General features: G+C 38.7%; 4 protein-coding genes and 1 non-coding gene across 5 annotated transcripts in view; 2 read left to right on the top strand and 3 right to left on the bottom strand.

Moving 5' to 3' along the window:
• The first annotated feature begins 1678 nt into the window (after positions 1 to 1678).
• On the top strand, positions 1679 to 2343 carry LOC126604868 (60S ribosomal protein L26-1-like). The gene has a single exon (XM_050272186.1). It carries the CDS (start codon positions 1732 to 1734, stop codon positions 2170 to 2172), a length of 441 nt encoding a protein of 146 aa, XP_050128143.1. The 5' UTR covers positions 1679 to 1731; the 3' UTR covers positions 2173 to 2343.
• A 1672-nt stretch (positions 2344 to 4015) lies between these two features.
• The window catches only part of LOC126604857 (mitochondrial outer membrane protein porin 2-like), a 71563-nt gene continuing 47635 nt past the window's right edge, over positions 4016 to 27943 (bottom strand). Inside the window, exons 2-7 of the mRNA XM_050272174.1 lie at positions 7451 to 7546; positions 7263 to 7330; positions 5286 to 5396; positions 5114 to 5200; positions 4815 to 5023; positions 4016 to 4711 (exon numbers count right to left, since the gene is read on the bottom strand). Coding sequence (XP_050128131.1) covers positions 4405 to 4711; positions 4815 to 5023; positions 5114 to 5200; positions 5286 to 5396; positions 7263 to 7330; positions 7451 to 7499 — 831 coding nt within the window. The 5' untranslated portion in view covers positions 7500 to 7546 and the 3' untranslated portion in view covers positions 4016 to 4404. The remainder of the gene's footprint in view (positions 4712 to 4814; positions 5024 to 5113; positions 5201 to 5285; positions 5397 to 7262; positions 7331 to 7450; positions 7547 to 27943) is intronic.
• On the top strand, positions 13356 to 19363 carry LOC126604802 (calcium-transporting ATPase 2, plasma membrane-type-like). Its single transcript, XM_050272119.1, has 7 exons — positions 13356 to 13945; positions 15608 to 15662; positions 15758 to 17706; positions 17816 to 17974; positions 18114 to 18285; positions 18408 to 18706; positions 18796 to 19363. Exons 1-7 carry the CDS (start codon positions 13772 to 13774, stop codon positions 19033 to 19035), a joined length of 3048 nt encoding a protein of 1015 aa, XP_050128076.1. The 5' UTR covers positions 13356 to 13771; the 3' UTR covers positions 19036 to 19363.
• On the bottom strand, positions 19939 to 23239 carry LOC126604829 (uncharacterized). Its single transcript, XM_050272148.1, has 2 exons — positions 22411 to 23239; positions 19939 to 20791 (listed from the first exon to the last, which is right to left on the bottom strand). Exons 1-2 carry the CDS (start codon positions 23157 to 23159, stop codon positions 20149 to 20151), a joined length of 1392 nt encoding a protein of 463 aa, XP_050128105.1. The 5' UTR covers positions 23160 to 23239; the 3' UTR covers positions 19939 to 20148.
• Positions 21722 to 21801, bottom strand: LOC126614144 (small nucleolar RNA snoR109). Its single transcript, XR_007620302.1, has one exon. It is a non-coding gene; the product is annotated as a small nucleolar RNA snoR109 (small nucleolar RNA).

Genomic DNA, 27943 nt, shown 5'->3' with positions numbered 1-27943 from the left:
AGCTGAAACTAATCTGATCCTTGAACAATCCTACTTCATCTAGGACTCGGTCATGCCACCAACAATACATTATTGGGCCCAGACTCAACCTCCTTTCTAGACTGTTAACCAACTCGGCCCAAACCCAGGATTTCAGGCCCAAACACCAATATAGATTTATTGAGGTTATTCACATAACTTAAGACTAACTTTCACTAAAAAGTATTTGGGGCCAAAACCACTTTCGGCCTAAACATGTCTCTACGATTGGCCAAATGGGTTGGGGTGTGAATAGGTATGTTATTCAAGAAATTTTCTCATGGCAATTATTTATTGGACGGGTAATACATTTTTTAAACACGTGACAAATATTTATTAGACAATGACGATTGATGACACTAAAACTAAATCTTAGTTGCATGGGAAAATCTTCTCCTATTAGAGACTTTAAAATGATGATACGTTTGAGCAACTTAGAAGAGCCAAAACCAAAACCCATCTCTTAGAGCTCAGTTGCATGGGCAAGCAGAGAAGTTAAAGTCCCTTTAAAACCAACTAAACTAATATAACCAAGTACCAAGTCAAACCATTTAGCCATCCATAACCAAGGTCAATTGAAATCCATATAAATTTAATTTAAGCATAGATGGAATCTAACCCTTCTGAGCTCATGGAGGAAAAAGAAGCGGAAAGGAAGCTCTTTACGAAAAAGCTAGGGCGCCCATGCGAATGAGAGATTTTTTAGTACAACTGAAACACGGGATGGTGCACCACGTGTCATTATATCAGTGGTGGAATATGTGTGCTAAAAAGTTAATAACTTCAAAAATACAATTTCCTACTATTTATATAAAAACTCGTGAGGCACCACCCATGTTCCTGTCATAGTAAAAAATCTCTCTATGCAAAGGCCAGTTGCAAGAAGACTGGTATTGAAATGTCTTTTGGCAAGCGCTTGAGAGCCAACTCATATCACCAAGAAGGGCTTCATATGGGAAGAAGAGAGGTGAAAAGCAAAGAAAACACTTTTCTACGTCGAAAGAATCCAAGGTGAATGAGAATTGGATGTCCACCGGTCGCAGAACCAACCGGGGAGAAGTCATACAACAAAAAAAGAAGGTATGTCATGTCATGATGAAACCCCAAACCCTTAGCGAATGTGACTATGGTTGAGTTTGCAACTAGATTTTGAGTTTTCATAATTGAATAAGGGATGGTGAGTTTTTTGTTTTGGTCATCAAAGGTAAACTTTATTACCAACATGACACTTTACACAACAAGAAAAAACACGAACCACCACCACCAGCAAGCAATGGAAACCCAACAAAACAGCGCCAGAAACATGCAAAGAAAGAAGAACCCCAGCAGAGAACCATCGAGCTGCACTGCCAATAAAGGTAGATAGAGAAAAGATGGTGGTGTGACTACCCGAGCCATATTCAACTAAACAATACGGGACAGTGAGTTTTACCAAACTTTTAATTACAGGGTTTTTCTTGCTCATTTACCTACTCAAACCCAAAAGGTCGACTCATTTTATCCTTCACGAGGACGCGCTCTCATTCCAACGACGTGGGCTTTTGGTATTCTTTGAGCCCAAATAAAGAAGCCGCCGCAGCCCAAGTAAATCGTGTGACCATTTACCGATGGATAAAACACTAGCACGACGCCGTTTACAGGCGCAGCTTCTCCTTATAAAAGTTGAGGCAGCCAGAAAACCCTAGCCGAAACCCTAGGAGAGCGAGAGCAAAGATGAAGTACAATCCCCGCGTCACCAGCTCCCGGCGGAAGAACCGCAAGGCTCACTTCACCGCGCCGTCCAGCGTGCGCCGCGTGCTGATGAGCGCCCCTCTCTCCTCCGACCTCCGTTCCAAGTACAACGTCCGATCCATGCCGGTGCGCAAGGACGACGAGGTCCAGGTGGTCCGCGGGACCTTCAAGGGCCGCGAGGGCAAGGTCGTCCAGGTCTACCGCCGCAAATGGGTCATCCACATCGAACGAATCACCCGCGAGAAGGTCAATGGCTCCACCGTGAACGTCGGAATCAACCCATCCAAGGTGGTCGTCACCAAGCTCAGGCTGGACAAGGACCGCAAGTCTCTGCTCGACCGCAAGGCCAAGGGCCGCGCCGCCGCAGACAAGGACAAGGGTACCAAGTTCACCGCCGAGGATATCATGCAGAACGTCGACTGATTTCAGTTGGGTATCTGATTTTGGTAGAGAAAGTAGCAACTTTCATATGAGCTTTTATTGTAAGCGCTTTTATTTTGATTATGCATCGATGGATTTGGGACATGGGTTTTGTGCTGCATTTTTCAACGCCATTATATTTTGTTATCTGTGGTAATGATTTTCGTTTTATTATATCTTGTGCTGATAATTTGTTATGATTGTTTGATATGAAGTTTATGCCCACATGAACGTTAGGATTCCTGTTAAGTTGAATAGGGTCTGCGACTATGTTCCTTTTGGCGATGATCGAGATTGTTTAGTTCGATTAGGACTGGTTTTGGGAAAATTGGTTTGTTACTCTAAATATACAGTTGCCTTAGCTCCAAATTGTGAAGTTGATGTTCTCATTTGTATGTCATTGCTATCATTTTAGTATGATGTTGAGGTCTCATTATCCCGATTTAAACTCTTTGTGCCGGCAGGCACGGGATATGTGTAGGTATTGATGCTTGATGTAGATACCGAATCATTTGTATAAGGGTTGTGGTTCAGTTTTTGAGCATATGCTCTTCGTGCGTCGTCTTTTGGATCGTGTGTGGTTCTATGTATGCGTTATAAGACATAAGAAGCAGATTATTGCTTTCAACTGTAATGAAATTTCAGCATGTCTTTGAGCATGTTCTGGGTTCATTAGTTTTGCAACAATTCGGTAGCTCCAAGTTTTGTATGCCTTTGCTTTTCTCGCACTAATCGCTTCACTTTTCTTTGTCCGATATTACTTCGGCATTGTAGCGGAGATTGGTATTATTAAGTAATTGGATTAATAGTCCGTGTGTGGTGATAGGGCGGGTTCAACATGGTTCCACTTCATCTTGCGTCTTCGGATGAATTGTTGCCAACGTTTTTCAGCCTTTGAAAATTTTTGTCTGATGGAGAATGGTGTTAAAGTCCTTGTCTGTATGACCATGTCGAGCCATACCCATTCCAGTTTTGTTGGGTTCTTTGTATTTTGCAAATCGGACAAGGTGAAAAGTCGATAGCTTATGATCGTTCTGGTACTTCTCTACACTGTAATGGATTTTAACGACTCGAACCATCTATTTTTTTAGAACATCATTCATAGATCATCCTTGTAAAAAATTAGAAAATCCAAAACCACTAAGACGTTCATTTGTAGTAAAAAAAATAGACGAATACAATTCTACAAAGAAACCTAACCCTTAATCCAATGGTCATACGGTTTCAAATGTGAGTGATTTTTAAACATGATTTTTTTAAAAATACCTAAAAGTTAGTGGTTTAGATGGTTGAAATACATTACGTAATGGATCCTACAAAAACGTATGTCAAATATTGTGTAAAAAAGAAAATGACAACTCGGATCTGTCCCCATATATATATGGATATAGATATGTACCAAAACTGATTGTTTCGGTTAGGCTAAAATAGATGTGTGAAATTCTGGGTCTCTTCTAAGTTTCAAGGATTCATAATCCCCCAGCTAAAATAGATGGACCATAACTTTTTGCTTTTGAGTTTGGTAGGGAAATCGAACAAGTCCTTCAACGTACCAAATATGGTGTTGTGAAGCTGCAAAGCAACTTTGTCAGGCATCATTGCTACGAAACAACCGTGCTCTTCGAGTGCATTTTAGAGTCCATCATTGTGGAGGCTATAACTCTAAAAATGTGATGATTGATAGAAGACAAGCTAACGGATTAAGATTAGGACATTTCCTAGTTCAATCACTAATACAAAATTAACTACGTCGACCAAAACACCATGCTAATGCCACTACAATTGAAGACTATAAAATCATGTTAGATAAGATATGCTAAAAAAAAAAAAAAACTGATCATAACTGTGGCAACATAATAGTCAGCAACATCAACGTTGCATCGCATTTATAAACTCAATCGAAGCTACTCTAAGAAGGTGCACTCATTCAAACAAACAATCGCATATCACTTGGCACAACAATATACGCAAGCAGATCTTCTATCAATCAAAATTCTATGGTTCTCCATACAAGGAGACTAGATTGTGCAACGCCTTAGCGACCTATGGTTATAAACCAAAAGAATATAGAGGAAAAGAAGAAACGAAGACCATGCTAGAGGCCCAAGCCTCAAACGATCAATCCACAATCATCGCAAGATAGAAAATTGTTTCTGTGGAACTAATTATTAAGCGCTCCTATCAAGAGCCAGCCAAAAAATTGAACCAGGTATTGAATTCATTAACACCAAAGAATCAAGGCTTCAGGGCAATAGCCACTCCAAACCTGGGATTTTTGTCCAAGGCCTTGGTGTCAACCTCGCCAGATATTGTCAGCACCGACTTCGGTATGACTTCATGCTGCAGGAGGGCTCCTAGCTTTCCGTGATTGTTGAGCTTAGCTTTCACTATTGTGTAAATATCAACAGCATATTGTCCTCCCACCGTGAATGTGTTCTCGTTTGTGGAGAACTTTCTTGTGATCTCTCCCACAGCAGCACTCCTCTTCAACAAATCCATATAATGCACATAAGATGCTCTTATACTGTCTCCCTTGTCGCCCCTGAGAGGTTAGAGAGAGAAAGCTGATATTAGAAACGGTTAATACTTACAACAACAGAGTTTAAACTATTGTACATAATACAGGTTACGGTACAAACGCTTACAAAATTATTGAAGCAGACTGATCGGGCTTTGTGATACTAATTCCAGCAGTGTACTTTGTAAAGTTTCCCGAGGTAGTGTCATAACCCCCTTCTGCACCAAATGCAATGGTTGGGGTTCCAATGGTGGCTGAAAAATCAATGGCTGGGGATTGACTCAAGGCAACAGCTGTAGTGAAGGTTGCATGGTCATGGAAGTATTGAACCTCCAACTGCACAATAAAATTGAAAAATGTCCATCAGATAGTAATGCACAATTCAAATGTAAACATCGCCTATCCTAAAGATCCCAGATTTTATACCTTGCCAGAGTTGAAATCAGGGGCTTTGAATGAAGCTATAGTTTTTGTGGATGGGACAATCTCATTGATCGTGAAGGTCGTTGAGATCTGCCAAAACAAAGAGAAAACTGCACATGCTTAAAAGAACAAGAGAATTGTTTGTAATATATTCACAGCTAAAGACGCAACCCACATTTGATTCTGTATCAACTTTGACATCAACCACCGTGTTCTTGTACTTGTATTGTGTCAAGATGTCCCCAGTGGAAAGTCCTCCTTTCTTCACTGCTGTTGAGGTGAGGGCCTAAAGGATCCCAAAAAGAAAAAAAAAGATATTGTAACAAAAACAACAATTTATATTATCGCTTAAACAGTTAAAGGAATAAACTCACACAACAACTTCCAGGAAGAGGCACAAATAAACCAACACTACCACAATCTCAAGGTTGATCTCAATAAAGGGGAAATTTTGAATTAGTCAACTTGAGAATACTCAGAAGCCAGCCATCGATTTCTAAATCCATTCTAACACAGGCTTTTAAAGCTTCAAAAGGTTATTACTAAAGCACTTAAATTTTTAACCGCTTGAATCTTAAAGCATAGCAGGAAATGGAAATTCTGAGCAATAAACATCTACTCAAATAATAAATGCCAAACTGGTAATTATAAATGATAGATAATACATGACATTTCAGGTGTCCCCTTCTTTTTTTTTTCAGGGAAAAAAATATTAGGACATCGTTCATGTGCAGAAAAGTATACAAAATCTCAAGGTTTACTCTTAAAATTGTTGTACTTTCATCCATTAATCAACCGGGCCAACTGTTTTAATTCTATACCCAAATTCTAAGCTCAAGTTTTGAAGCTTCAGTATGATATTACGTGAGATTAAATTATGATGAAACTAAGTCAACATAAACACCATTTCAAATATGTTAATGTAACCGTAATGATTGGAATTTCAGAAATAAGATATTCACTCCAGCTTACTAAAGAAGGAAAGAGATGGAATTTCAGAAATCATATCGTTTGATAAGTCAAGATATTCCCTTCATGTATTTCAGAGCTCACTTTTTCTATTAATTAAAAAGGTATTGAAGGTTTTACTAAGCGATTTTTCCTATGTCATTATAAGATGCATGCACTTAAAAGTCTAAGTCTATAATAACAGGAGACAAAGAAAAAAGCTGCACAGGGAGAAATAAAATACAGAGTAACAACTTCAAATTGAACAAAATGCAAAGTAACACAATATACATGTACACACGAATAGGAGGAAGATTGAGAAATGGGGTAAACAACAAATGAAACTGTCATGTGAGTAAATGATTTTTTTTTTCACAAAAATCCCAATAGATAAGTACTTAAAATATCGGAAACAATGAAAATTAGATAACCCAGTCTCTCATTTTTTCAAGAAAAACAAAGATAAGGAAACATTTAACACTCAACAGCAGAAAAAAAAAACAAAAAAAAAAATCTTCTGACAAAAATTTAGTATTCGAACCTCAAAAACTACTAAGGGCCCGTTTGATAACCATTTCGTCTTTGATTTTTACTTTTGCTTTTTTCTGCTATAGATAGAAGAAAATTGTGTGGGAAAAAGGGGGAATGAAGAATGTGAAGAAAGAAAGGTGAAAGAAATGTGAAAAGAAGGCGACACAAAACAAAAACAAAGAACCAAAAACCGAAAACAATTTTTAAGTTGTTTAACTTTCTAGTTCTTGTTTTCACATTATCTACCCCCTCCTCCCTCCCACCACCTCTCACTTTCCTCTTTCCATTGTCATTCGCCCATACGCTTTCCCTCCATCTCTAGCTCAAAACCGAAAAATAAAAACGAAATGGCTATCAAAACGAGCCCTAAGTGAACGATTACATCACACCGAAAAACGCAAAATATAAAATCTAGTTTATAAAACAAAACGTATAAACCGATTTACTTGGACAGAGAAAAACTATAATCTACAAAAATGACTCAATTCTCAAATACTTCACTCTGAATTTCGAATACTAGACGAAAAAAGCTTGCGATTGGCACTATAATCTAGCTAAAACAATCAACACTAGCAAAACAACACCGATTTGAACCCTAATTCACGATCCGAAACTATATTTCTCGATTGCTTAATTAGCTGTACATATTTTAATTAAATTAGAGCATGCGTACCACTCCCGCATCGCTGTAGGTGGAGACGGTGAATTTCTGATCGGAGCTGTAGTCCTTGGTCAGAAGATCTGCAACAGAAGCCAAAACGCATCGTTTTAGATGCAAATTACGCGCAATCGAGAGAGCGACAAACAGTAGAAAGATCGCAGACAGAGAGAGAGAGAGAGTGAGTGAGAACGATTGCTTACCTTTGGCTTTTTTGCCGATGTCGGTGAAAAGTCCAGGTCCCTTGCTCATCTTTACAGAGGAGAGAGAGAGAATGAGAAATTTTGGGAGAGAGAGAGGGGGGAAGCGAATTGGAAGAGGAAGAGGGTTTGTTTATTTCGTGGTGGCAAGTTTGTGGCGTGTGATTGACGGTTGTCGTGGTATTCTGCTGACACGTCGCTTGCCAACCGTTGATATCAGTACTCAAAAACCCTGGTGTAGTTTTTCGGGAATAAGAATCAGTGATTTGATTTGGTGATTATAATAAACTTATATGATTTGATGATACGCTTTAAATTAATTACTTGAGAACCCGTTTGGAAACGTTTTCAAAATAAAAATTTTTGGATTTATGTTTCGATAAAGGAAATAAATTTAAAATTTGAACAAAAATTAGAATTATAAATTGACATGCAGCATTCTTTTTGTTTATATTCATAAACATAAAAATTTAGAATTACGCATAATTTTTGTTTGAAATTTAAGACCTTCAATGAATCAATTGTCAAGTTTAAGGACTCGTTTTAAAACGATTGAAAACTCTTTTGGTGAAAGTGTTAATGTTCCAAAAGCATCAGTTATGTGCTTATTGCAGTAAGCACTTTACGTGCTTTTTCATTCTTCACTTGCATTTTTACTAATGATTGGTTCTAAAAGCGCTTTTAACGATTTTAAAAACACTTCCAAACGAATACTAAGTTTCATGTTTCCTTTCCTATATTCCATGTGCCTGAGTTTAAAAACAAACAAAATATAAAAACACTCAACCATGAGTGGCCACCACCACCACGTCACCAACACCTACCATGACCACCACCACCCATCATCACAATCATAGCTAGCTGCCACCACCACCACCATATATTGTTGCCTCCTCCTCCACAGCCACTGCCAACACCCACCATCACCATTGTGGCCATCACGACCACTGTCATTGTTCCCATCGCCTCCACCATTACACACTTTAAATTATGTATTTCAATTTCATTCTTTATGCTAACCAAACAAGAAATTCACAAATTCTAAAAAATAAATTCCATTATTTCAATTTTTTGTCGTTTTGGAATTTTTTAACAATCTTAAATTTCCTCGCCTAAAAACAGTGTTAGTGATTTTCACTCTTGTTTCCTTTTGTCTCGTTGTTGTCTCTTAGTTTCATCTTTAATTATGAGCAAATTAGAATATTAGCGCAGGGACCATAATTTGACTCAATTGATTTGATCCTTGAAATACTGTGATTAGTGGAGCAATTATCCTTCTAAGTAACATCGTCAAAACTTCTGAGCAAAATATATGGTTTAAAGAGGAAAGTAATGAACGTAAGTTATCAATGCCCAGAATCCGTCGTTCCACATTATGATAAGTTCAATGACTAATGCTTATAAATATTTAATTTAGAAACCAAAGCTCCGAGTTAACTAGAATCAATACACCATAAAAAAATAAAAAAAATAAAATCAATGTAAATGTCAGAGCCTTTACCCAAAGGGCTCCTCATTTTTTCCATTTTCTAAAAAAATGGGGACTAGCTGCAGGGCTCACTACACATCGAATTTCAACAATGCAAACTGTTCATATTTTAACTCTTCATTCATAAATCATTCTTGCGAAAAATCAATTTAATTTGAAACAATTTACTCATTTGATTGTCATGATGAAAATTTTAATGTTTCTTAGAATATAGTGTTTATCAATTTCTTTAAACTCAATTAGATTCCTTAAAGATTTCCAATTTAACGAATATTTTGTCAAAATAATCTATAAAGTACAAATTAAAAAATAAACAGTTAGGATCGATGAAGTTTAATATAAATCACTCACAAGTTTCATTGGGCTAAAAGCCACATGAGTAAAAAGCTGATCCAATAAAGAAACACTTGAGACCCAAAAGGAATTAATGTGTTGACTACTAGAATCCAAGATTTCCTACAAGATCATAGAGGGCCTTGAAAAACAAGGCAGAAAAACCCAATGACAAAGATAATAAACATTTCATGCTAGAATTCAAGCAAGGCTAAGGAGCAAAAAATAAAATAAAATAAAATCCTACTGCAATCTGGGTTGGAGAAGCCCCTAGCGGTGCGAGAATACATTCTTGGGATGTGATATCCACACACCTATTTTTACTTCTCTCACATCTTTTTAATTTTCGGCCATCGGATCGGATGAATTAAAAAAGATCAACAACAACAACAACAAAGCCTTTTCCCACTAAGTGGGGTCGGCTAAATTAAAAAAGATCAAAGAACAGAAATTAACAAGGGGTGTGAGAGAAGTAAAAAGGGGTGTGTGGATATCACACCCCTACATTCTTTTAGCAACTGAAAGGAAATTTTCAAAATTATCTCTAGAAAGCGATTCACTCCAGATTATTACTACATTTCCCGCCCCCTCTATTAACATGTCTAGTGTTGGAAGAATTGTGGAGGATTCAAAATGTTACTAAGTGGGCCCACTAGAGCTACTTCTACTTATGTTTGCGGCCAAGCCAATGGTGTAGTTCATTTTCTTTACCATTGTGTCCTTTACATCGGTTTAATTTTATCTTGGTTCGAGGAACCCCGAGATTGTGTTGTTGATTTCTTGTTTGAGTATTGTTTGGAATTTGAGGAGGATTCTTTTCCTGGCCTCTGTTGTTGTACTGATTCATATATCAATTCTGGATTTTGTAATTTGACCCCTATTTTTGCATGAAATTTTATATTTCTCAAAGTAAAAAAAATGTGCTTAAGAGTCCATCAACACGGCTTTGGCTTTTACATAGGATGTTAGTGGGTCCATGCATTGTGTGACTTAGGTTAAATCTTCCACCCCTTATATTTTTGTATCAACCAAAAATAAAAGGACCAATCCAACCTTCAAGTTTTTTTATAAAACCATATATTTACACTCAGGGGGTGGGAAAATAAATTAGTTTTGAATGAGATTCGAATATAAGATCACTCACTATTCAAAATCGTATCCCAAACCTAAATAGCATTCCAAACAAGTTTATAAAAAGTTAAAAGTATTTATAGATTGATTAGGCGCGAAAACACTTAGAATTTTAACTATAATTTCAATGTGCTCTCAATAAAAATGTTTTTTTTTAATGAAAACAATTACGAACAGGTTCAACATAAATGTTTGGGTAAATATCAGTTTACTACCCTCAAGTTTCATAGTTTTCAACATTTGGTACATGAAGTTTTTTTCATCCTAGAGTCATACTTAAAGTGTTAATTTTGGGATAGTCATCCGTTAGTTTGACTGTTAAGTCTTCCATTAATTGATGACATGGGGCCTGTGTGGACAATGACTGGGTGCCACATGTTATTAAGGATCCACATGGAAATTAAAAATTTAAGTTGGCCCCACTTGGACATTAAAAAGTAAAAAAAATAATAAAAACTTAAAAAAATAATAATAAATTAAAACTTAAAACAAAGAAAAAAAAATTAAGAGCCTGTTTGGTATGTACTTGAATCTAACTTTTTAAACTAAAAAACAATTTTCAAGTTTTAGACCTTAAAAACTTGTTTGGTATGACTATTTTCAAAAACTGAACTCAAGACTAACTCAAAAATATTGTCTATTATCTAAAAACACAAAAAGTAAGTTTTTAGAGTTTTTAAATTTAAACTCACTCATTTCTTTTTTCTCCCTCATCCTCTCTCACTCCAAATCTTTTCTTTTTTCTTCTTTATCTCTCCCCCTTCTCTTTTTTCAGGGTGTGATATCCACATACCCCATTTTACTTCTCACACACCTTTTTAATTTTCGACCGTCGGATCAGATATATTGAAGAAGATTAACGGACAGAAATCATCAAGAGATGTATGAGAAGTAAAATAAGGTTTGTGGATAGCACACCCCTTTTTTATTACCTTTTTTCGTCTCTCCTCTAATCCGCTCTCTTCATTCTCTCCATTCTTTCTCTCACTCATCTTCCTCTCTATCTCCTTGGATCCTCTCACTTTCTCTTTCCTCCAATCATTTCTTACTTTCTTCCCTCATCTTTCCTCACCTCATTTTTTTGGATCTCTTTGTCCAGTTTAAGTTGTAAGATTTAAAATTTTTAAATTGCATACCAAACAAGTTTTTGAGTCTTAAAGAAAATTGTTTTCAAGAAAAATTCTTAAAAAATGTTTTGAGAAATTATAAAAAATTTCAAATAGAATACCAAACGAGCCTAAGGGTTTTTCCATCCCTATTTCAAACCTTCACCATTACAAATCCCCAACAACCTCCTGGTCCAAACCCTCATCCTCCTCATCCCAAAACCCAACCCCATCCTCCACACCCTAAAACCCAACCTCAGCCAAGAGACGCTGCCGCATAAGTTATTAACGGAGCCCAATCCTCCAACACGCCAAGCCCAACGCCGCATATCTCTACCATTCTCCTCCAGATCCGGTCAAGGCCTCCAAGCCTTCGTTTGAAATACAATACTGACGTGGATCTTCCTGAATCCGACCCGGAATTCGTACTGTTGGACGCTTTCGAATCAGACCCCTACCCACATCCAGCTTGGAGACCTTGACGTCATGCAAATCCACTTGTTCTTGGCAGAGATTTGATTCTAAACTTCAAATTCACAAAAAATGGAAGAAAAAAAAATTAAAAATCATAGAGGTAGAGAGAGATAGATCGAGGAGGAGGAGAGAGAGTACCTGCAAGATTTGGGTGTCTTCGTGTAGAGAAGAAGAATTGAAAGTGAGAATTAATTAAAGTGGGAACTAGTGGTAAAGGAGGGGAACGGTGGCCATCGAAGTGGGAGTTGGAGAATCAATTGAATTTAGGGTTGGGTGGGTGGAGAGGAGAGAAGGGAGGGAGGGAAGGAGGAAGTGTTTGGACTCGGGGGTCGGGGGGGGGGGGGGGGGAAGAGTAGGAGACAACCCAGAAAAAAAAATTTAATTTTAATTTTCATTTTTTTTTTTAAGTTTTAATTTTTATTATTTTTTAATGTCTAAGTGGTGCCAGCTTGAATTTTTAATTTCCACATGGACCCTTAATGACACGTGGCGCCCAATCATTGTCCATATAAGCACTACGTCATCAGTTAACAGTTAGACTAACGGATGTATAAGACTGTTCCAAAATTAACATTTTAGGTATAACTCTAGGAGAAAAAAAACTTCATGTACCAAATATTGCAAAACCATAAAATTTAAGAGTAGTAAACTGATATTTACCCTAAATGTTTTTTTCCATGCACTATCAAACATGCCCTTAATTAAACTAAATAGACTTGAAAGAAGAGGAAGATGGTTGCCAATGCCATGATTACGTTAGTAGACTTTTGGACAAGCTTTTGGTCTTTCTTTATATTCTTGTTCTCGCTAAAGTCGCGGTCCTCTTCTGCCATACGCGTGCGGCGTGCCGAACGCGGTGTGGTTGGTAGCTTTTTAAATTTCAATTTTATTCTTCACATTCTTTTATCATGTCATGTAACAACATAGAAATCGATTGTACTTGAGTGCTAGAAGACATAAAAATTATCCTAATTAACTGACCTAACTGACACTTACTCATTTAAATTTTCTTTAATTAACAATCGAAGAAGATTCAAACGTGTAATCTCTTCCAACGTTATTCCACTAGACTAAGAACTCAATTAAAATTGATTAGAATTATTTAAGGGGTGTGCTATCTACACTTTTTTTTTTATTTCTCACATACCCTTATTAATTTTTCGCCGTTGATCTTCTTCAATTTATCTGATCCGACGACCGAAAATTTAAAAGAGTACGTGAGAAGTAAACAGGGGTGTGTAGATATCACACCCCTTATTTAATATGGTCTTTATTTTTATAATTTTTGGGATGAATTGCTTCAAACTAAACTCTATTTAACATCCATCACTTGGGGCTTGGAAAGGAAAACAAAATCATCCAAAACTTTGCAGTTTTTAGTGTTTGACCGCGCTGATTGGTCCAAAATAAGCAAACAATTGAGCGGAAGACGATGAAGAACCGCTATTAGCTCTCAAGCCATGCAATTTCCCACCAAAACTTCGGATCCTCAGTCCTTCCTCCTCCACTCAGTTTTTCGTATTTTCCGTACACAAATGCGCAGAGAAGAAGAAAACAAACCCTATTTTCTCAGGCCCTCAACTTCACAATGCGTTTCCTTTTTCCCAGAAATGTTACTGAAACTTCCTTTCCTCCAAAGTGCTTTTTCTACGCGTTTTGCTTATATATATATGCATGTGTGTTAGTCTGTAGGAGGAGGTCGAAATAAATCAAAATAATTAATTACTTGGTTAAGAAGGTGAAAGAAAGGTGGTTAAGAAGTGAAAGAAAGGTAGTTAAGTTAGTTGGGCGATGGAGAGCTATTTGCAAGAGTTCGGGGAAGTCAAGGCGAAGGGCTCGTCGGAAGAAACGTTGCAGAAATGGAGGAACCTTTGCAGCGTTGTCAAGAACCCGAAACGGCGGTTTCGCTTCACTGCCAATCTTTCCAAGCGTTTCGAGGCCGCTGCTATGCGCCGTACCAATCAGGTCTTTATTTCATCTCACCTCTGTCATGCTTCTTCTTTTTCTTGTTAGAAATACCTCATCTGTCAGTCGATGCATATTGATATAACGTTCAAGTGCTAATTAGTTAATAAATTAACATGACACTAACAGCCCATTCTATGTTACGATTCCCATGATTTTTCATGCCCTTGATCATTTCTACAAAAACTCATCTAAATTGGAAATCAATTGGCTGTTTGATGATGATCATGTTATATTATTGGGACTTTTCATGAAAAGGATGTTACGATTCCCATGATTTTTCATGCCCTTGATCAAACATCGAAAACTCATCTAAATTGGAAATCAGTTGGCCATTTGATGATGGTCATGTTATATTATTGGGAGTTTTCATGAAAAGAACGTTACGATTCCCATGATTTTTCAAGCCCTCGATCGGACATCAATCATTTATGCAAAAACTCATGTAAATTGGAAATCAGTTGGCCGTTTGATGATGGTCATGTTATATTATTGGAAGTTTTCATGAAAAGGGCTTGGATTAAGTTTAATTTAATAAAAAAATTGTGCTATAATTTTATTTAATGAAAAAAACTTAAATTTTAATGAAAAATCCTTAACTTTTAATGAAGAGGACAAAAGAACTTAAATTTTAATGAAAAAGACACAATTTTAATATTAAAAAAAAATAAAAAATAACCTGAAGCGCCTGAATGCGCGCTTCCATCACAGACACTGTTTATAAAACTTAACGGTACTATACTATTTATGAAACTAAACGGTATTACACTATTTATTGTCCAGATTCATAAATAGTGCCTAGTTCTTGGTTCACTTTTGTAAAAAGTGCTTCGTTATTGGATCCTGTTTCATAAATAGTGTATAGTAATTGGTACAATTTCCTAAATAGTGTCTCATTCTTGATTCAGTTTCATAAATTGTGCCTAGTTCTTGGTTCACTTTCATATATAATGCTTAGTTCTTGGTCATGTTTCATAAACAATGTCTAGTTTCATAAATAGTGTATAATAATTGATACAATTTCATAAATAGTGTCTCTTTTTTATGTAGTTTCATAAACAGTGTCTCATTCTTGGTCCAATGTTTTATATCAAACTCTTTCAATTTTTATATTTTCTAATCAAACAAAGAACCAATTAGAACTGGAGGTAATTGAAAATTCATATGTTTCACAACTCAAAGTTTTTTTTGGAGTTCCATATGTTATGTTAATGAACTCCACAAGTTCTCTCTAAGAATACTTTTTTATTTTCTTCCAAAAAACCCCCTTCTCCTGCAAGTTTTTTTTTTTTTTTTTTTTTTTAATTTTTTTTTATGAATCCCCTTTCTCCTGCCATCAATCACTCCACATTAATATATATATTTTTTAAAGTTGCCGCATACATTTTAAATGGATAAAAAAGACTCCATAGAAGCAAATACATAAGCTGGGAAAAAGCACCAGCACACCAAACCAAACAAAATCTGGGAAAAAACGCTGTGCAATTGCATGCGCGTAGTTAGATTTTTTTTTTTTTTTTCTTCTTGTCTTTATTATTAAATAAAGTTATAGGATGGGTTTTGATTAAAATTCAAAGTTTTGAAGTGCTTTTCGTTAGTTTTTCTTATATTGTTTTTACCGGAAAAGCTATGTTCATCTATTTTTTACTCACCATTTTGCAGGAGAAATTGAGGATTGCTGTTTTGGTTTCAAAAGCTGCATTTCAATTTATTCAAGGCGAGTCTCTTTGGCTTTAAAGATAAACACCATCAATTCATCACATAACGAGGCATGGTGATTTTATGCCTGTACTAAATTTCTAATGTCTGCAGGTGTGCAACCAAGTGACTACGTCGTACCCAAGGAAGTTACAGACGCAGGTTTTCATATTTGTGCAGATGAATTGGGATCCATTGTTGAAGGCCATGATGTAAAGAAGCTCAAATTTCATGGCGGGGTAAGCGGCATCGCAGAAAAGATCTCCACATCTGTAAAAGATGGGCTCAACACCGAATCTGACTTGCACACTCGAAGACAGGAGATTTATGGAATCAATAAATTTACGGAGAGTGAGCAACGGGGTTTCTTTATATTTGTTTGGGAAGCCCTTCAGGATATGACTCTTATGATCCTCGGAGTGTGCGCTTTCGTGTCTTTGATAGTTGGGATAGCAATGGAAGGGTGGCCGGTTGGAGCACATGATGGACTTGGAATCGTTGCGAGTATCCTGTTGGTTGTTCTTGTCACAGCAACAAGTGATTACCGCCAATCGCTGCAGTTCAAGGATTTGGACAAGGAGAAAAAGAAGATTGCTATGCAAGTAACAAGAAATGGATATAGGCAGAAAATGTCAATCTATGATTTACTGCCTGGTGATATTGTGCATCTTTCTATTGGAGACCAAGTGCCAGCAGATGGGCTATTCGTATCAGGATTCTCCGTGTTGATTGACGAATCAAGCTTAACTGGTGAGAGTGAGCCAATAATGGTAACTGCTGAAAACCCTTTTCTTCTTTCCGGCACTAAGGTCCAAGACGGATCATGCAAGATGATGGTTACAACAGTTGGGATGAGAACCCAATGGGGTAAATTGATGGCGACTCTGAGCGAAGGTGGAGATGATGAAACCCCATTGCAGGTGAAGTTGAATGGAGTGGCAACCATTATTGGAAAGATAGGACTTTTCTTCGCCGTCGTGACTTTTGCAGTTATGATGCAAGGATTGTTTAGTCGAAAACTGGCTGAGGGGACACACTGGAGCTGGAATGGAGATGATGCAAAGCAAATGTTGGAATTCTTTGCTATTGCAGTAACAATTGTTGTTGTTGCTGTCCCAGAGGGGCTGCCGCTGTCTGTGACATTGAGCCTTGCCTTTGCCATGAAGAAGATGATGAACGATAAAGCACTCGTTCGTCATCTCGCAGCTTGTGAGACTATGGGATCAGCCACAAACATTTGCAGTGACAAAACCGGGACACTAACAACCAACCGCATGACCGTTGTGAAATCATGCATTTGCATGAATGTCAAGGAGGTGAGTAAACCCAATGAGGCCTCTAGCTTGTTCTCTGATCTTCCGGAGTCTGCTAAGAAACTTTTGGTACAATCGATCTTTAACAACACTGGTGGAGAAATTGTGGTTAACAAAGCCGGAAAGCATGAGCTATTGGGAACACCTACAGATACTGCTTTGTTGGAATTTGGATTGTCAATTGGTGGAAATTTCCAAGCAGAGAGACAAGCTTCTAAACTTGTTAAAGTTGAGCCATTCAACTCAACGAAGAAACGGATGGGGGTAATCTTGGAGCTTCCTGAAGGAGGTTTGATAGCGCACACCAAAGGTGCCTCCGAAGTAGTTCTGGCCAGCTGTGAAAAGGTGATCAACTCAAATGGTGATATTGTTCCCCTTGATGAAGCATCCCTCAACCATCTCAAAGTTACTATTGAGCAGTTTGCTTGCGAGGCTCTTCGAACTCTATGTCTTGCGTATACAGAACTAGAAACTGGTTTCTCTCCTGAGAATTCCATTCCTGTTTCTGGTTATACCTGTATAGGAATTGTGGGAATTAAGGATCCTGTTCGTCCCGGTGTCAAGGAGTCTGTTGCAATCTGCCGTTCAGCGGGCATCACAGTAAGAATGGTCACCGGAGACAATATAAATACTGCAAAGGCTATCGCAAGGGAATGTGGGATTCTCACCGATGATGGCATAGCCATTGAAGGTCCGGAGTTCAGGGAGAAGAATCAGGAAGAATTGCTTTCTCTGATTCCTAAAATTCAGGTACTATCTCCATTTCTTTCAAGGAACATAACCGCTCGGATTTTGCTTCTTACCGACTACTTACTATAGTTTATGAATCTGTGACACTGAAATTTGAGCCCTTGTGTAGGTGATGGCTCGATCTTCACCTCTGGACAAGCATACACTGGTGAAGCACTTGCGGACCACATTTGATGAAGTTGTTGCTGTAACCGGTGATGGAACAAACGATGCCCCAGCGCTTCACGAGGCAGATATTGGACTAGCTATGGGGATTGCTGGAACTGAGGTGAGTACTTACGCTTTGCAAGTGCAAAATTATACGACTCTTCGCATTGGTTGATACCACCATATCCCTTTTGTCTCTTGATCAAGAAGAAAACGATACAGTTTAGGCCCTTAACAAATCATATTTCACCTGCTTTCAGGTGGCTAAAGAGAGTGCTGATGTTATAATTCTGGACGATAATTTCTCCACAATCGTGACAGTGGCAAAATGGGGACGCTCGGTTTACATCAACATTCAAAAATTTGTGCAGTTCCAGCTGACAGTCAATATAGTTGCATTGATTGTGAACTTCTCCTCGGCTTGCTTGACAGGTTAGCAGGCTCACATTTTTTATTTGTTTGTCCGCTTCTGTAACGAAATTCGCCATATTTTACTATCCATCGTAGAATCATTTCTCACTTCTTGTGCATCTGCGTAAATCATCGTTCTTCAGGGAGTGCTCCTCTCACAGCTGTGCAGCTATTGTGGGTCAACATGATCATGGACACGTTAGGCGCCCTTGCACTTGCAACTGAGCCTCCAAATAATGACCTAATGAAGCATCCGCCGGTTGGAAAGAGACAGAATTTTATCAACAATGTAATGTGGAGGAACATTTTAGGGCAGTCTTTGTATCAGTTTACGGTGATTTGGTTCCTTCAGGCAAAAGGAGAAGCAATGTTTGGTCTATACGGACCAGATTCTCATGTGATCCTCAACACTCTGATTTTCAACACATTTGTGTTCTGTCAGGTAATCTTTTCTAAAAGTTCTCGTACGAGGAGGACTACTGCTGACGATTTTTTACTCCTACAGATGGTGACCTGATTCTGGTTTTGCAGGTTTTCAACGAGATAAGCTCACGCGATATGGAGGAAATAGATGTCTTCAAGGGCATATTGGATAACTATGTCTTCGTCGGAGTCCTCAGTTCCACAGTTGTGTTCCAAATCATTATTATCGAGTTCCTGGGAAAATTTGCAAGCACAGCACCGCTCACCTTGGCACAATGGTTTGCCACTGTATTCATCGGATTTTTAGGGATGCCGATTGCCGCTGGTTTAAAGATGTTTCCTGTTTGAACTACAAAACATATAGAGATTAGTAATAAAAAAAAAAAACAAAGTTAGGGACCTTAGAAGCCTATATTGGGAAATATTTCTCCGAAAATTTCCGCGTCCTGCAAAGATGCATGAGATGATGAACAGAAGTAGCAGATATTAGCTATTCGACCAAACTAAGCCAATGTCTCCTGTGTTAACTGAAAATTTGAGGACATCTCAACCCTTTAGGTTTTCCTTCAAGTTTGACATGGTGATACACAAGGTTGGTCTCCTGTATCTTTGCCGGCCTTGTAATTCGTCGACTGTATTTTCTTATTGTTATGTAACTAGTTTTTCGTTCTGGCAACGATTTGTTCTACTTTCCGTGCCATTCTCTTTTCTGTGCATTTGCCTGTTTGCGAATCATATTATCGTAAGTCATAACTTCAAAGTGAAATAATTTCTAAGATTTTGAAGAAGGCCTGGATCATACAAACAAGTTCACTTGAAAATCTAACCGTTCCAAGAGTTGTAAAAGGAAAACTCGATAAAATCTTCGACTGACTAAAAACAACAAGATCAGAGAGAGAGAGGGAGAGAGAGGGAGAGAGAGGGAGGGTTGTTAAATGGAAAAGCTGGGCAGAGGATCCAACTTCTTGAATCTGGGGAGCAGAACTTCGTGGATAATACCTGCATTGGTTCAACTTTGGCCTATCGGAACTCCCTTACACGCTGCTGCTGCTGCTTTCTGCAAGGGCTCGATGGATGAATGCACGTCCTAAATTCGCCCTGGTCGTCATTGTGCTTTTGCAGCTCAAGCTTACAGGAGCATGATATTAAGTCCGCCAGTCTGATGGCGTGGATGAAGTAACAAAGCCTCTATGCTATTGACTAGAGCGGATGCGCTCCCTTGGTATTCCCATCTATGTTGGTTTAGATTACTTTGAAGTTAAGCATCTCTTGTATTAATAAAAGTAAAAATACGAAAGTCACCGTACTAATCCTCTGCTAAATTGCTGTTTGCCAAGAAGATTACAGATTCATACCGAAAATCTAACAAGATAAACATTACATACCAAGGTAAGGTAGTAATGCCACTACACGAACTCAAGATACTAAGATAAACGGTCGATTCCAGTCTGACGAATTCTCTCAAGATTGCATGGCATTGGTATCATCGTCGTCGCCTTCCTCACTGAACATGTACTGACTCTGATACTCCATCAAGTATTGTGTTGATCTCTTCACATCCAGAAACAGATGGTAAACTCGGTTAATATCCTCCATCTCCACAATATTTCCCTTCCGCTTTTGGCATGCCAACGAAGATGCTGTTATGAGATGGATAGCATATCTCAAGGATGCATCAACACCAATCTTCGTCAACAGATGCTTTGCTTCTTCGGACATCTCGACTTCTTCTTCTTGGCATCTGATGTTCAGAATCTTACTAATTTCATCCTCTGTGTAAGGCTGGGTGGTAATAATCAGCAGTCGATCAAGGAGATCAATAGGAATTCCGTGGGGGGATTTATAATTTGTGCCTCTGATTGTAGTGATTCCTCTGTTGGTAGCAACGACTAATATGGGAGCCATCTCATTCTCCAACGCACGATTCAAAAATGAAAAGCACTCAATGTCAAGCATGTGCACCTCATCGATAAAGAGTACGCCTGGCACAATCTCTGCCTTCCCTTCCTCCCTCCATTCTGCTACCTTTGTGTCGATTTGTTCTCTCACTTCTGAACGGATTTCACCAGTATCACCAGTAAAGAGAGCCAGAAATCCCTGTGTTCTGGAAGAGAGACATAATTTAATCGGATAACAAAATATCACGTTAATCCATGGCCAATACTGAGTCTAAAGTAGAGAACTACCCCCGATCCCCATCCCCATCACCAAAGAAAAAAAAAACCTTCTCAACTTACAACCAGGATTTATTTATTAAATTTGAACAGACTTTTTATATGGGTGCAAGTTGCAATGTATGCTTTTATACAGAAACCAAACAGAAATCACTCGAAACATAAAGCAACAAAGCAGGCACAGCTCTCACAATCACAATTAAATCACCAAACACAAGCTTATAGATTGATAAATTTTGAAGACATTGTCTAGAGATTTATGTTTATGTGTGTCTATGAGAGAAGCCATTCTACTCCACACATATTACATCAAACCTTAGAAACCAGAAAAACTACTAGTTAGATAGCATTCTATAACACCTAAGCATGTAACATTTAAACATTTCTCTCATGCAAATTCTAAGGTGCAAGATGGATATGGAGTTCTGTTATATTCAGATCTAACCTGTAATAATAGGTGACAAAAAAAATGTGAGAGTAATGATATAAAAACTGGAACCCCTTTATAGTAACAGAAAAAGTTCACTAATTCACCCAAACCTGGCAGCTAGTTTGGGTTCAAGCTTCAAAAAATACAGATTTTGATGGAGCTTCCTTTAAGTTTCTTAAGGTTAAAACTTTCCGAGTTTGGTGAGAAGGTGACTGAATAAAGGTTTTCCTGGGGGTGTTGTAACAAATAAACCCATCCAAGAAATGTAGGCACCAATGGACACAAGCAGCTGGGTATTCAAAGCAAGTTTGCCTGGAAGGTGGCCCAATGAAAATGTTGATGTTAGAGAAGGGCCTCTTGGAAAGGCTAAATCCTATGCCAATTCCCCTCTTCTCCCCTCCTCACATGGTTCATTAAAAAAAAATTAAAGAAATGTGCGAAGCTCCTCAAAGAGAAAAATCACAACAGGCGGCCAGTAAGCTTCTCAACTATTTGATTTGGCTATAGTCACTTTGGCAATTCAAGATTAAGGGTACTAAGTTGTTTTCAAACCCTTCTCTTGGTACATGTAGCTTTATACAACTTGCATATACTTTTTCAAAAACAGGAAACTATTTTTTGTACTTGATGCACATAAATAGTTGAAAATTGGAGAGGAGAGGAGCTCCTGCTTTCTAACTTCCAAATGAGTCGAACCTACTACTAAATTAAAGTCCAAATAAACCACAGCTGAGCTACGAAACATCCAACTCGGACACAAACTGATTCTTAGTGCTTTACAACACTGATAACTACATCATATAATGCATCCATAGATCACCATCCTCAACTGCAGACTGACAGGGAGTAAAAGGTAGCATTAACTAGTTCTTGGGGTAATGAAGGACCCAAAAAAAGGGGTCGAGCTTCTTTGTAAAAAAGTAACTTCTAAGAAAGGAACGCATTTATCATTCACTAATGTGTAACAACTTAGCAAGCTAATTGCAAATTTCCATTAACCCCCCAAAACTGCAACTTTCCCAAGATTATATGAATGCAGAAACTCATGAACTTATAATTCACAGCAACATGCTCTCGAAATTAAGACAACGAAAAGCACAAGCCGACATTTGTAAGTACCTGCTGTTGATGACATCAATCTCATGAAGTGTGACGCAGTGCACGACCTCCTTGCGCTTCTGCAACTCCCCGTCCGGGCACTGCATAAACTTGACCTGCGGTCCCATGGCATCGTAGTCCCTTGACCTTGAAAACGACCTACCAAGCTTGGTAATTTTCCCAGAAGCTTTATCAATGGCAATCACATCGCCACTCTGCACCTTCTCCTTCCCCAAAGCCTCAATCATCTTCGCCCCCAAGTCATACACGGTCTCCATCTCCGTCGTCTTCAACGTCAATTTCCCGGTCTTCGAAGCCGCTCCGGCCACCGCAGGCCGGTCAATTTGAACCTCCACGACCTCGCCTTCGATAATCTCAGTCTCTTCCTTGATTCTAACCCCAATAGCTTTCCTAAAAGCTTGCATTAGGGCTTCGGTCTTCGACATCTCCAGAGAAAAGAGCTCGCTTCCGGCCATCATCGCGAACGGGGTTTCGAGGCCGAGCGACTTCGCCATGCCCATGGCGATGGCGGTCTTGCCGGTTCCGGGCTGACCCGCCAGAAGAACGGCCCGACCCGCGATTTTTCCTTCCTTGATCATCTGGAGAATGACGCCAGCGGCCTTTCGGGCGGAAGTCTGGCCCACCATGCCCTCGGAGACGTCGCGTGCTTCTAGAGCAGAGTCAAGGCCGAGACCACGGATGTGGGAGTGTGCGCCTATGCGCTCTATTCGGGTCAGGTCTCGACTCTCTGAGAGCTTGAGCTCCGCCATGGCTGAAAAGTGATGGTGGTGTGAAGTGAAGCGGAGCGGCTTCAAGGGCTTTAAGGGTTTTGTTCAAGCGGGGATACAAAAAAAGGAAATTTTATTTAAAGCCAGCTCTTTTTACACTAGCTTACTCCTACATCAATATTATTTTTAGCTAAACTATCAATATATTTTTAAACTCAAATTTACTATCTAAATTACCTCACAAACTCAATTCAATATATATGTAAATTTATCTTTACACCCATTTTTAAAAGATAAAAATCAAAGTCAAAGAATACATTTTCTTCTTTGACGTTCTCTCCTTCCATCAAGTTTGTCATATTTCCTTTCAAATTCTTCATGATTTAATAGAAATATAAATCAAAATCAAAAGAACTGGTGAGAATTTGAGAAACTTCTTGTTCATTTGTACTAGGTGTTGTCAATTTGTGTAAGAGACCAAACATCTCTTCTCTGTTAGGTACTGAGAGTGCAGTACCATTTGAAGGGGGCGTGTACTCATTCAGTACCATTTGAAGGGGGCTTGTACTCATCAGTTTAAGTAGGTGTCATCAATTTGTGTAAGAGACCAAACATCTATTCTCTGTTAGGTACTGAGAGTGCAGTACCATTTGAAGGGGGCGTGTACTCATTAGTTTAAGTTCTCTCATTCTCTTTCATATTTGGCATGTTTACTTATATTATATGGATGCAGAGCTACATGGCCTTAAATGATTTTAAAGGAGTAAAATGATTTTTGGAGGAAATGGAAACATAAGACGTAGAAAATGTTGTTGGACAACATATAGTAACCCGGTTTCCATCTATGTAAACGCGAAGCTTTTTAACAAGACAGAGCAAAGCCCTCAAAAAGTCGGAAGAAATGATGAAACCCTAAAGCAACGCGAACCGTACCATTTTTTTATTAGCATTCATGCCTGCACTTCTAATCTAGGTGAGGTCAAAAGGTGTGGAAAATGTTCAAGTAATCTTTCCCCGCTACATACAATATAAGCTATCTTGTAATGCTTCAGGCCCTTTGTAAGCTTCCATATTTAAGGGATTGAAAGAATTGTTTGAGGAATGTGAGTCCATCTGCTTAAGACTTACATAGTGTTTGGACCCAAAATTACACCACCGGTCCGTGCAATGAAGGCCGTTGAATGGGCATAGTTCCCAACCATCGGATGGAAAAGTGAAGATAATTTTATTAACATTAAAAGATAACATCATGGTTTCTATCATAATTATCTTTTAATAATGATTTATCTTGACATTTTCTTACGAAAAAATATATCTCCAAGCTGAAAACAGGCGACACAATTCAAACTGATGTGGATGTGTGGTTGGATCAGTTTTGGATGACAAATATGCATGCATATGATAAGGGTGAAGTAAAAATAGTGATATGCTTGGGAAATAATTTTACACATGGTGGTGATAAGATGGCAACAATTATGTATGCCAGTTATCCTTTAGGTGATTAATGGGATGTGATAAGGCTTGTAAGAGTTAGCATTGCAATTAAATTGCAAGTGCTTACGACACACATGATTTACATACACGTGAAGGATTTGGCCGCCAAGCAGTATGGAGGATTTGAAATTAAAGAGAGTTCTGTTGCACGTGGTTTACATATGTTGCCTGACTAGCACCAATTTAGGTTGTGATAATTATTAGCAGGGGTTGGCTTATCAAGAGTTAAAGTGTGGCGGTGATATCACGTATTAGCACGGGAAAGAGGTGGCAGAGTTGCAATTGGAGTCCATAAAATTATCAATCGTGTCCTTGTCCTTATAAATGTAGGACACCTGCACCATTTCAACCCCCTTCAACCCAACACACAAACTTCTGCGCAAACTCTCGCTCTATGCGAAACCTCTTAACAACCTTGAGATTTTTATTTTCTTTTTCGCCGACACATCTTCAGTTTGGATAAACAACACTGTGAAGGCAACCGGCGAACACCTTCAGTTTGGATAAACAACACTGTTGTCGTAGAATTAGCCGACCGCGGAGCACCTTCAGTTTGGATAAACAGCACTGCGTCGAGGCCGACTGATTATTTATCCAAGTCTCGGCCAAGAAAGATTTTCGAATCCTTATTGGCAGAGGTCATCTCATTAGTCTTCTTAGTGAAGTGAGGTGTTACAGATTACTGGGCTCGGTGCATTGAACGCCGAATTGTTTTATGATTGGATATTCACAAGTAAGTTTTAGAGTTCGGCATTCTGACGGCCGAACCACATTCACCATCAAGACATATATCTCTTTTAAGTACTTATGTCCGTATAGTTTGGAGCCAGTTCGGCGTGCTTATACTTTTACGAATATAACCACCGTGACCGAACCCGACGTCGACGATCCGTGAACTTCGCAAGACTAGCAGCTTTATATTCAGGCTCTAGAACCCGAAGGCTGAGACGTGTTCCTTCCTCAGCCGCGGTCGCAAGATCAAGAAGTCAGCAGCACGCTCAACGCAACGCTAACAAATTTTACTCCCCGACCGAGCTTGGCCCTCGAGTTGGCACGCCCCACACATAACCAATTGACGTAGTTAGCTTATTAATTACTCGGCATGTGCGCCACGTAGGCTTGGTAGTTTTTAGGGTCAACACATAGCTGCAGGAAAATCATATCCTGAGATGCGCCAACGATGACACCTCGAATTTTTTCTTTGAGTTCATAAAATAAAAACTCATAAATCATTCATATCTTAGTTGGAGGATCGAAAATTTCAAAATCAATATCCATTTGTCAAAAAGAGCTTATTCTCTATGAGAGCATCTTAGGATTTTAGCAAGAATATAACGCAAAAGAAAGATTGCATGATAGTAATGATTTGATTATTTGGAGTGGGTTTATTGTTACATTATAGTTTTATTGTTAATTTTATCTTGTACTTTATGGTAATTATGCAATAGGATAAAAAAGACACTTCACATTTAAAATTTAAGTTGGGTGTAGAAAGAGGTTATATGTGTTCAAATAAAATTTCCCTACAAAAAATTTGGGGGCAAAATATGAAGACTCGTCCCAAATTATTATATATATTTTCTCCCCTAGTGTGTAAAGTGACAATATTGCCCTTGTTGGCTTAGGGACATGGATGTACATATGCAGTTCTAAATTAATTTCCTTGCTATTGTAATTAGATTGTACTCGACGTCATGAGCGCGTTGACGCAAGTTAGGGCTGAATCGGAGTTGTAACAAGGAAGTTACGAACATATAGAGTGTAAACAAACCAAAATAAGAAACCAATCACCATAATTCCTATTTCCTTGGACCCAATTAGGTATTTGGGTTATTATCTCATCTGGACCAATCAAAATTAGTCCTCTCTCTCCCTCTCTTACGGCAGCCCAATTAGGGCTTAACATTTTCTTCTTCTGCCCAATCAGGAGGACACACACACACACACACACACACACACACACACACACACACACACACACACACACACACGTACACACTCTCTCCTCTCTTCTCGAGCCTTCTCTTTCCTTTTTCTCTTTGCGCCGTGACACCTACATACACCATTATCATCAAACTTCCATGGATCGAGTCTTTGGAAACCACCATTATTCTCCTCTCGACCTCATAAACTTAGCCATACCCTTAGCTCATCGAACGGACGACATGAACGTGAGAAACTAGAAGCTCAAGCGAGGAGTCAAGTTTGCTCCGACGCGATCCCAGCATGGTTTCGAGAATTGAAGGCCTGGAAAGGTATTCACCCAAATTTCCTAACTCTTTGAAGTAGTTTTGGAGTGAAGTGGACGTTGGTATAGACGAGTTTGGAAGGTTGCAGAGTTGGCCGGAAGTATCATGGGAATTTCCTATCGTTTTCCGTTGGATTTTGAACTTTTATTAGGTACGAATGTGTTCTACTCTTCAAGACCTTCAAAACCATATAAATTTCATGGATTTTGGTTGAGAAATGACAAAGTTATAAGCTTTAGAAAAATTTCCAGAAATCGGCGAGTGCAGCCGGTGGCGGATGGCGGAGACCGATGGAGTGACTGGAGAAGAAGGGGAATATTCTGTTAACTTTAACAGAATATTCTAATGGCGTCAGGTATCGTCAGTTACATTTAACGAAATATTCCATCAAATTGACGGAATATTCCTAACGGCGTCAGTCACACGGACGGCATGTGCTTGCGCTTGGGCGGAGCATGAAGGCGCGTTCGGTGTCCAAATTTTTTTTCTAAAAATATATGTGTGTTCGTATTGTCGAATAGATCACGTTGGTATATTCAAACACCTCATTTGAGCAACGTATGAGGAATTAATCATGGGCTTTGTTTATGTGTTATCAAATTAACGTTAAAATAGTTGTATAGCATATAGGTGAGACGTACCCCGAAGACGAGCGTGGACAAGTAAGGCTAGAGAGCTACGATCCTGCCACTTATTAGTGAGTGGGCATTTGTTTTCTCTATATATATATGCTTTACGATTTCCAAAAACATTTTTAAATGAATTTATGTCTTGTATGCCATGTCTATACTGCTTATTACTATATTGTTGCATTAGTATGAATTGTGAATTATACTATTTGATGTTGCGGAGGCTCAGGTAAGCTTCAGGTGAGTTAGCATGTGATTGGTCTTGTTGCATTGCATATTGCTATGCATTTAGAGCTTATTATGCTGCACCCCGGTGTTAGTGCTCTAGCCCGAGACCTGGGCACAGCTTTCAAGTGATTGTTAACCTCTTTTACCGCACGCTCACCTTGGATCCAAGTTTTGGTGCTACCTTGTCGTACATACCACAATAGGTGGTTCCAACTCGTAGGTCACC

This window comes from Malus sylvestris, chromosome 2, assembly GCF_916048215.2.
Source record: "Malus sylvestris chromosome 2, drMalSylv7.2, whole genome shotgun sequence".
NCBI lineage: Eukaryota > Viridiplantae > Streptophyta > Magnoliopsida > Rosales > Rosaceae > Malus > Malus sylvestris.
This window is presented reverse-complemented; position numbering and strand designations above follow the sequence as displayed.

Bases quoted from the DNA above. Each gene is read 5' to 3' on its own strand.
- LOC126604802 (XM_050272119.1), top strand. From the start codon at position 13,772: ATGGAGAGCTATTTGCAAGAGTTCGGGGAAGTCAAGGCGAAGGGCTCG. The intron at 13,946-15,607 runs GTCTTTATTTCA...ACCATTTTGCAG, and splicing joins CTATGCGCCGTACCAATCAG to GAGAAATTGAGGATTGCTGT. The intron at 18,286-18,407 runs GTTAGCAGGCTC...ATCGTTCTTCAG, and splicing joins CTCCTCGGCTTGCTTGACAG to GGAGTGCTCCTCTCACAGCT.
- LOC126604868 (XM_050272186.1), top strand. From the start codon at position 1,732: ATGAAGTACAATCCCCGCGTCACCAGCTCCCGGCGGAAGAACCGCAAG.
- LOC126604829 (XM_050272148.1), bottom strand. From the start codon at position 23,159: ATGGCGGAGCTCAAGCTCTCAGAGAGTCGAGACCTGACCCGAATAGAG. The intron at 20,792-22,410 runs GTACTTACAAAT...TCTCTCTTCCAG, and splicing joins ATTGATGTCATCAACAGCAG to AACACAGGGATTTCTGGCTC.